Source organism: Penaeus monodon, chromosome 13 (genome assembly GCF_015228065.2).
Source record: "Penaeus monodon isolate SGIC_2016 chromosome 13, NSTDA_Pmon_1, whole genome shotgun sequence".
NCBI classification, from domain to species: Eukaryota; Metazoa; Arthropoda; class Malacostraca; order Decapoda; family Penaeidae; genus Penaeus; species Penaeus monodon.
Genome location: NC_051398.1, coordinates 33,810,672 through 33,820,671, shown reverse-complemented (window position 1 = coordinate 33,820,671; position 10,000 = coordinate 33,810,672). Strand labels below are relative to the sequence as shown.

The 10,000-nt window shown below is 47.2% G+C and overlaps 1 protein-coding gene across 15 annotated transcripts in view; it reads left to right on the top strand.

The window, feature by feature from the left end:
• The window catches only part of LOC119580250 (fibrous sheath CABYR-binding protein-like), a 135,991-nt gene that overhangs the window by 106,355 nt on the left and 19,636 nt on the right, over positions 1 to 10,000 (top strand). For 3 of the 15 annotated variants that reach the window (XM_037928295.1, XM_037928285.1, XM_037928286.1), the window contains exon 1: positions 7,319 to 8,549. The exons of 6 other annotated variants lie outside the window; for them this stretch is intronic. In XM_037928295.1, the coding sequence (XP_037784223.1) occupies positions 7,635 to 8,549 (915 nt within the window). In that variant the 5' untranslated portion in view covers positions 7,319 to 7,634. Of the gene's footprint in view, positions 1 to 7,318; positions 8,550 to 10,000 lie in introns of those variants that run through there. 6 more of the 15 variants (XM_037928279.1, XM_037928280.1, XM_037928287.1 and 3 more) reach the window with 5 other exon arrangements.

Genomic DNA, 10,000 nt, shown 5'->3' with positions numbered 1-10,000 from the left:
TCCTTTCCCGTAGACCACATAGCAAATCCTCGGTCACTGCCTCTAATGCCAAATGCTTAGTTAAAACCTGACAATCTGCAATAACTAACCTCAGACACGAATTTCATAGACACAGTACATTTATTTTCTACCTAGAGTCCCTGGCATGATAATAGCAAGAACCAAACAAGCCGTGAAGATAAAAGATGAAGGTTGCTCTTCAAACTATCTGGCACAGTTTCAGTGAGAGTGCCATGAGACGGCTGGCATCGGCGCTGCCATGGCAGCCCATAGGGGACATATTTAAGTCTTTCTCATTCGTTGTATAAATGCCTGACACGTGCATGTGTTCCGTATGCCTTCATTATTAACATAGAACTGCATTAAAAAAGCTCCCCTAGACTTCGGACAAATTAGACGCAGTGAATCCTTGTGGCTGTGACCTATGTTATTCCGGCAAAGACCACTATTTTTATTAAATTAAGAGAAAAACATCTATATCGAAGGATGGGACATAGATTCCGAAATCCTCGCGTCTGCTAGTCGAAATCCAGCAGGCTCTCGTAATTATCTCGTCCTTCAGCGAACTTACTTTGTGTATAAGTAATGGGGTTTTCTGGCCTGGAGTGTAACTGGTGACTGATTCTCTTCCGCTCAAATTTTGGATTTGGACTACCTGATATTAAGAGCATTTCATTTAATTTCATTTGTGATGGAAATATTGCCGGCATCGGTAATTAGGTTCAAAGAGATTCTTGCGCGTAGAATTAATCGAACAAGATTATGTAATGAGACGAATACGCAAGGTCACGGTCCAAATAGTTGCCAGGCTAGGGTCTCTGCCAAGGCCCGACAGACGCAACTGACTTGATCTACATTTATTATCCCGTTACTGTCCATCCATCAGGTGAGACTATTGTACTGCGATCACAGTGACCTGTTTTCCTGACGGGTTTGGCTATGTACTGTATTTCATTCTTTTATAAGTAAATGGTTGTGTGTGTGTGTGTGTGTGTGTGTGTGTATGTGTGTGTGTGTGTATGTGTGTGTGTGTGTATGTGTGTGTGTGTGTGTATGTGTGTGTGTGTGTATGTGTGTGTGTGTGTTGTGTGTGTGTGTGTGTGTGTGTGTGTGTGTGTGTTAGAAAGACAGTAAGACAGTCTAGCACACCGTAGGAAGGAGAACAGACGACATTGGGTAACATTCTGTCCCTCAAGAACCGACCATGACACTGGACAAACATCTGAAATACGCGTAGTTTTCGATTGTTAATTAATGAACCACATTTCCCTATGCTTGTCCGCAGGTTTTTACGACATATAGGACCTGCTCTGTTAACTCGTTGAGTGGGAGAAAGTTGTGTGGGTTGCGATTATTGAGGTGATAGGAGGTAGTGGCGAGGGCAGGGCCACATACCTTTAATTGTGGACAGTATATAGACTGTGCTTAAGGAGAGAGAGAGAGAGAGAGAGAGAGAGAGAGAGAGAGAGAGAGAGAGAGAGAGAGAGAGAGAGAGAGAGAGAGAGAGAAAGAGAAAGAGAAAGAGAAAGAGAGAAAGGGGGTGGCAATCAGATTGCGACCAGTGTTTACAGCCTTTAGGGTCTGCATTGTATACGCAAAGGAACGCATGGCGATATCATAACGTAGTTCCTGAATACGAAAGTCGGACATCGAAATAAATGAGCCTAAAATACTTTGCTGAATATACTTTGCACGCAAATCGTTTCCTTTGACATTTTATTGGTAAACATTTCGATCACCATCTTTGAAATTATCCGTGCATGATCGGATGCAACGACATTTAACGAACAAGCACCGCCCTCCCGCATGTAAATACTGAAGCCTCCAAACGCATACGTTCGGTGACGTAACAACTGGCACTTGCTCATTGGCTTGCGGCAGACGCTCGGTTAACACGAGTCCAGACGAACTTGCCATTACTATAACGTGTAAAGAGGAGGAGAAAACTTGTTTTTAAGACACGTGGACTTGAAGTGTACATTCAGGCTGCAAAGTCGGAAAACCGTCCAAGGATTTGAATGCATCTATTCTTCGTTGTCGGTAACGGAATCCTGTGTGTGTGTGTGTGTGTGTGTGTGTGTGTGTGTGTGTGTGTGTGTGTGTGTGTGTGTGTGTGTGTGTGTGTGTGTGTGTGTGTGTGTGTGATTTTATTATATACAATTATTATTATTTATTTATTAGCATATGTTTTTTAGATTTCATGTCGGTTCATGTCAAACTACATCCTCAGAAGAATCGCGTTTGACGAAACGTAACCTATTTTGTTTTTCTCGACTGGGGAACATGGTTCGGATTTATTGAAATTCTACAACACACGAGCAACTAAGGGATAGCGAGTCTGAAAAAATATCCTATTTGTTATAATACATTTTATTATTATTATTATTATTATTATTATTAGTAGTAGTAGTAGTAGTAGTAATGAAAATAATAGTAATAATAATAATAGTAATTATGATGATAATAGTAGTAATAATAATAATAGTAATAATAATAATAGTAATAATAATAGTAATAATAATTTTAAAAATAGATAAAAAATAAATCAAAATTATTATTATTATTATTATTATTATTATTATTATTATTATTATTATTATTATTATTATTGTTGTTCATTCATGGGGTTTACCACATGTTGAGCACGAATGCGGCCTGAACGGCTCAAGCTGCGTGTACCGTTTCGCTGGAGGTTCAGTGGGCTTTTGTCAAGTACAAGATTGTCCGTTGCTGGGGAGCAGATTGGCTTTTTGAACGTCGGGTTTGTGCCGTAGAGACCCGTTTGCAGACTTCTGTGTTTGGTGTGTTTATGCGTGTATGATTTGTTCGAATCTGCATGTGTCTGTAGATGCAATGGTGTATGCATGTGCAAGGGAGGATGGGAAAGCACAACAGCGCGAGAGCAAGAGGGTTCCTAGGCAACCGCAGAGCCTCGTCTAGACCTCTCGGGGAGGGAGGGAGGGGGGCAGGGAGGGTGGGGGTTGACGCGCTCAATCACACCGCTTTCCTCTTATGATTGCCACTCCGTGAAGGTCTGATATATTCCGTGAACGATCAACGCCTGGGATAGCGTGAGAGGAGTGGTAAATGTTATCAGCTAGTCGAAAAAAAACTATTAGGTCCAAGAATTGATTCCCTCCCTCCCCCCCTCCCCCCGTTAGTATGCATTCTTTTCAAGTAGGAATGTAACCCGCGCCAGGCAGTGACCTGGGTTCTCCAGCACATGATTGAGCAGCCAGCGAGACCACATAAGATCAGGTTTCCCGGCCTCCTCGGGAAGTTCGAGTATGGTGTAGAGTGACCCGGTTTATTTTAAGAAATCCCCGCCTTCCCATTACTGGCGGGGCAGGCCGAGTGGAGAAATTAACATTATTTCCTCTTAAGTAAATCGAGTCTTCGAAGAACATCTTGGAATCAGTTGTATAGAGAAAGAGGAAGAGGGAGAAGAGGACCACTTTCATATCAGATTGAATTGTAGCCGTTGCTAGTACTCGTATGTGAATCCTTAGCAGGAACATGTCATTCTGTTTTCTTTCATTATATCACTCTGATCTTTGAGTATGTTTGCTAAATAATAATAATGTTTGCTAAAAATTATACTATTAGAAGGTTTTGCAAAAAAAAAAAGAAATTGCCGTCAAATTAATTCCCAAAATACCATATGTTTCTTGACACAATTTATATTAGGAGAGCAGAAAACCGACCGATTTATGTACAAGTTGCTTTTCAGTAAAATGTAAGTTTATTGCCGAATGCACCTAGCGTACTTGAGAGCAGCTAATTGTAGCTTGGTTGGGTGTGGGGTGAACGTTTGACAAGATATGTGTATTATTTGGAGCTCGTATATACTGTCACAACAGTCGGTTGTATGCCCGCTTCGATTTAGGTCGGTTTCGCACAGCCAAAGAAAATGGGAAGTTGTGTATATTTTTAATCTTCTGTTATGTAACTTTTTTGTCTGTTGAATATTGATGGACTTATTATTTGTTGTACCGATAGAGGGGAATATTGTTTGGTATTGCATTATTGCTATTTTGATTTATTTTGATAAGGCAGCTTTAATTCACTGCCAACACGTGGTACTAGCAACACATTTGGTCGGTGCAATAAATTGCTCAAGAATGTTTGGCACTTGCGAGAACGCCTGAGTGCCAACTGGGTCGCCACATTATCTTCATGTTTGTCGGCATCGGTGCTGTGCGTAGAAAACGCAACTCGCAAAGAAAACGCCACGGAGTATGAAAGAAAACGGAGTTGAGGCTGTTTCAGAGAAAACGCACAACAGAAAACTTGTTTACGCGCTTCCCATTTTCTGTATTGTAAACTCGGTCCAAGTGTTTTAGAGAGCATGGGTAATAATAAAACGGAAGGTAATCTGACAGTTGGCGACTAGCATATTTAAAGGTGGCTATTAAAGGGAAGACCTTACTAAGAAATATTGCAATTGCGCATTTTCCATTTTCCTTCGTTTATATAATTGAATTTCTACCATATCGCCAAGAATTCCGCCTGTATCCACGCTGCTTTTGCTCAGGTAGAGGTCTTGACGTGTGTTTGTGTCTGCTCTTGTTTGCTTTAGCTGTGTGTGTGTGTGTGTGTGTGTGTGTGTGTGTGTGTGTGTGTGTGTGTGTGTGTGTGTGTGTTTGTTTGCGCCGTGTGTGTTTCTGGTGGGCGTGTGTTGAACTGACGAGGGCTGCGGGGTGTGACGTCAGCGGCTGCGTTGTCTCCATGGCGTCATGTGATCCGGGGGATCTCTTTCACACAAGAGGGGATTTTGGCGTTAAGTAACTCCTTTATTGCGGCCTATGTGGGGTCTTGGCGGTGCTCGTGTTGCTGTTCCTTTTTGTCGGTTAGCCGCTTTACAACGTCAGCATCTAACCGTCGATCGGTATCGGTAGGCATTACACGGTTTCTTGCTTTAAGAGTAAATCTCGTTCTTTTTCACAGCAGGACGTGCCTGTCTGTCTTTTTTTTTCCTTCATATTCTTGGTGTCTTGACTCAGCACTCAGTCTTGTGGTCCCTGGCGACCAACTCTGAAGCTAAGGTCCTGTGCCTACTACCCCCCCCCCCCCTTGCCTCTTGATAGCATTATCTTCCCCACGGCTCCCTCACCCCCCGACTTCCGGCTCCATTCCTGCCCTCTTAGGCAAACCCTTCTAATTAGAGCTGACCTGACGTGACCTGAGGTTCTAGGGTAGGCCGCTCGAGACTATAATTCTTTGATGCCCAGCTCTGGTGCCATTTCCTGGGCACCCTCCCCCCCTCTCCTTTCCCCTTTCCCCCTCTCTGCCTCTCTCATTTCTCCCTCCCTTCTTGCCTTCTTTTCTTTCTCCCTCTTGCTTCCCTTCCTCCCCTGCTTCCCTCCATCCTCTAGGTGTCCTTTCTTTCCTTCCTTTCTCCCTCCTACTATTCTTCCTTCCTTTCTCCCTCCTACTATTCTTCCTTCCTTCTCTCCTTCCCTCGCTCCGTCCTTCTTTCATTCCTTCCCAAAATCCTTCCTTTCTTCCTTCCTGCCTTCCCTCCCTCCTCCCCTCCTTCCTTCCCCCAGCCATTCCTCCCTCCCTCCTTCCCTTCTTCCCCCTTCCTTCCTTCCCTTCCCCCTTCCCTCTCTCTTCCCTCCTTCCCTCCCTCCTTCCCTCCCTCCTTCCCTCCCTCCCTTCCTCCATCCCGCGGGCGCGCACAGCTGTCGTGTTCCCACTGCTGGTGACGGAATCCGCGGTCAGGTGTTAATTACCAGCCCGTAGCACCGCTGCCGCCGTTACCTTGGCGCGAGTCGAGGGAAGCGACGGTTGATGCGCCCTTCGTTTCGGGAGCCATTCGTGCAAGGGAGGTTTATAGGAGCTGCAAACCCGCTCTACCTATCTCCCTTTCTCTCTATCCCTCTATCTCCCTTTCTCTCTCTCCCTCTATCTTCCTTTCTCTCTCTCTCCCCCTCTATCTTCCTTTCTCTCTCTCTCTCCCCCTCTATCTTCCTTTCTCTCTCTCTCTCTCTCCCCCTCTATCTTCCTTTCTCTCTCTCTCTCTCCCTCCCTCTATCTTCCTTTCTCTCTCTCTCTCCCCCTCCCTCTATCTTCCTTTCTCTCTCTCTCTCCCCCTCTATCTTCCTTTCTCTCTCTCTCCCCCCCTCTATCTTCCTTTCTCTCTCTCTCCCCCCCCTCTATCTTATTTCTCTCTCTCCCCCCCCCCCTCTATCTTCCTTTCTCTCTCTCTCCCCCCCCTCTATCTTCTCTTCTCTTCTCTTCTCTTCTCTTAGCACGCATGCTTTCCCTCTCTCGCTTGTTGGTTTGCTTCGTTTCTTCCCACTCACTTTCCGTCCCTCTTTTGTTTCTCTCTTCGATCTGCCATTTATTTATTTCCCGCAAACGCTCCGTTTATTAATACGGGTTTAAGAAGGGGAAAACGCATAACCACAGTGGTTCGGTTGTCATAAAAAGGTCCAGTGATCCATAGGTGCTTATATGGTGACTTATGACGTCATTTTAGTCCAGTGAGAAGGGAAAAGGTGTCGGTCGTGTGTCCATTATCCCTCTAACTGGACTCGATGCATTGGTTTCTTTATCGCCTTTGTTTAACGCTAAGCACTGGCGCCGGCCGTCATCGTTATGCCGACGTGCACCTCCGCACACCTCGGTCCGTGCACCTGTAAGGCGAGACAGCCATTGCTGATAGGGTGACTTCGTTCCCCCTACTTCGCCCCGGTATCCGTTCCCCGCGGCGCCGTAACTGACTCGTGAGTGCGGTCCCCATACTTGATACTCCTGCCTCGCCCTGTCCATTGGATGTTTTCCCAGACTGGCGCTCGTCGTTATTTCCTTGTCGAGATGACTTTGGCGATTGTTTGGCCTTCGCATGCATTTTATAGAGGGTGTTTGCCAGCGAGCGGTACACCTGGCTGAGGTTTCCAGGCCTAGACTAGCCCTACAGCCGAGGAGACGCCGCCTTCTCGTGTTACTGCAAAGGCTTTATGCAACTGTGGCGCCGTCACGGTGTAGGAGCAGGTAGGCCCGCCCCCTCTGTCTGGATCTTGCCGGTACTGAAGATATAATGTTTAAACACAAAGTACTTTTATTTACTGGGAGTACAATAGGTTTTAAATAATGTACAAGTATGCGAGGCTCAGAAAGTATATACAAGAAGATTGGCAAGACATGCGATGTCAAAGATAATTGCGACGCATTGAGTTGCACTTACGTAAGATACGACGTTGCCTCACATAGAACCTGTCGGTCGGAAGCACCGGAACTAATTCCCTGTTTCGGCCATGGCCAGTCCTTCTTAAGGCCAGAGCACCGGTTACTGGCTTTTAGAAGTGTCTGACGTGTGCCTGTGGCAACCTCTTGTCGGCCGTTGCAGGCTGGGCGGCCTATGATTGAAACAAGTTAACATGAATCGGTTGTCATTGTGTCGCACTTCATAAGGCGCTTGATTGACCGAGGACCAGTCATGTGAGCGCAGGTCCGAACGCGTGAATTTCGATGACTTTTCATTGACAGTTTCCTTGAGAAAATAGTGATATGAACTAAGAGGACAAGACGAGAACTGTTATTTGAGAAACCTTTATCTTTTTGTTGTGGTTTATCTTGGCGTGAGCTGAACTGGCAGTATTAACTAGAAGGCTCATAAGTGTGTAACAATGGTCGGTGTTACGTATCAGCAGCACACGCACCCGGCGCAGTGCCAGTATTGTGCCTTCTGGTCCATCCACCGCTTCGGCACCTCGCCCAGGACCCCCAAGACTGGTAAGACGCCCAGGACGCCCAAAACGCCGAAAGGAATCCTGAAATGCAAGCACTTCTTCCCCACCGACGAGAACGGAGGCGCAGCTGCGAAGGACAAACTTTGCAAGAGTTCCAAGCATAAGGATAAGGACAGGGACAAGGACAAGGACAAAGATAAAGATAAGAGCAAGTTGCATAGGTCGCATTCGGGCAAAAGCAAGAGTAGGGCCAAGGATGCGGCCAAGGCAGAGGCAGCTGCAGCCAAGGCCGAGGCTAAGGCCGAGGCGAAGGCTGAGGCCAGGGCCGAGGCCGAGAAGGCTGAGGCGCAGGCCAAGGAAGCAGCCGCAGCCGTAGCGGCGGCGGCTGAGCCTGGGGCCGCGCCCAAAGAGGATGTGAGGCCGGGCACCTCGGACAGGGATCCTGCCAAGGCCGAGGCTACCTCTGCAGACGCAGCCAAGGCAGATGATGCGGCCAAAGCCGAAGCTGATAAGGCCGACGGGCCTGTCAAGGAAGCCGAGAAGCCTGATGCCCCGGCCAAAGAGCCAGAGGCTCAGAAGCTAGAAGCCAAACCGGACGAAGTTGGAAAGATGGAGGAAGCCATCATCGCTGCACTGGGGAAGGACGCCAAGGACCAGCTCGTCCCTTTAGGAAAGCCCACGGAAAGTGTGCCATCCTCTGAGCAGAAGGAAGAGCCCAAGGAAGCCGACAAAGGTGGTGCCAAGGAAGCCGAGAAGGTGAGCGCCCAGGAAGCCGGCAAGGAAGGTGCCAAGGAAGCCGAGAAAGCGAGCGTCCAGGAAGGCGAGAAGGAAGCGGCCAAAGAAGCAGAAAAGGTAAGCGTTCGGGAGGCTGATAAGGAAGGCGGCGCCAAGGAAGCCGGGAAGGAATCCGAGAAGGAATCCGAGAAGAAGGGCGCCAAGGAAGGTGGTAAGGAAAGCGCCAAAGCGGCCGAGAAGGGCGGTGTTAAGGAAGCCGATAAGGATAGCCTTAAGGAAAGCGACAAGCAAGCCGAGCCCGTGGTAAGCTGAGTAGAGGCTTGGCGCGGTGGCACTTGCTAGATGGCTTTTGTTTTCTATTCTTTTATTGCGAGAGGGAGGGAGGGAGTGAGGGTGTGAGCGAGTGTAAGAGTAACTGAGTTGGAGAGAGAGAGAGAGAGAGAGAGAGAGAGAGAGAGAGAGAGAGAGAGAGAGAGAGAGAGAGAGAGAGAGAGAGAGAGAGAGAGAGAGAGAGAGAGAGAGTGTTAGTTGTTCATCTGTTTCTTTTTACCAGGTCATTATCTAATACCAGATGATGGTCATTGTAAACACATTTCCGGATTTGAGAGGTAGCGAGTAGAAGTCTTCGTTCAACTTTAACAAGACCAGTTCCTGAGAAGCCTATTTTTCCCCCTTGCTCTTTTCCACACTGGCGTTAGGCCTAAGTCTATTTTAGCGCCTCTTCCCACGACATTCTTCGAGCCTCTCCGTGCCGCCTTCTACGCGCGCGATTGAAGACATCCCGCATTCCGCCAGCGTTTTTATTTCGTTTTATTTCTGTACTTTTCTCCGTTGTATTCTCGCTCTTACTAATACAGTGTGTCGCGGGCCTCCCTTCCCCTCGCCCTCTCTCCCCTCCCTTTCTCCCTCTCCCTCTCTCCCCCTCCCCATCCCTCCCCCTCCCCCTCCCCCTCACCCTCCCATCTGACTTAGATCTCGTGCGTTGCGATTTGTTAGCGGATGACGGTTCAGGGAGAAGTGTATGCCGTGTCGGTCCACTATGCAGCGAGGTTTTGGCATTCGGGCCCGGGATTCCCGCCGCCCTGAATGCCGCTGCAAATGTCCGGCTTTTTGGTTTGTGTGCGCAGTGTTGATAATGTGCGACAGGTAGCGATTGTGGGCGCTTGCTTATTCATGCCTTTTTTTTTTCTTCTATTTCACTTTTTTTCTTGTATAAAAAAAAGAGAGATCGGTTGGCATTTTTTTTCTTCTTCTTTTTTTCTGATTGTCTGAATATAGCCCAAGCGTATGAGCGTGGGGGGGGGGGGGGGCAAAGAGAGAGAGAGAGGACGATAAAAAAAGAGCGAGAAAGGAAGCGAGGAGATGGTCATACGCAGTTGGATCCGTCGTGTTTTATTACCGATTGTTAATTTCTCAACCGCTTACCTCTCGTGATTTAATTTGGGATGGAAGGAAATGTTCTGTTGATTGTAAACAGATTAGTTGTTTACTCCGGTATTACTTGAGGGACTTGTCCAATTTGTAACATCGTGTGTTTCTTTGCATTTCCTCTTGCAGCAGCTCCACTT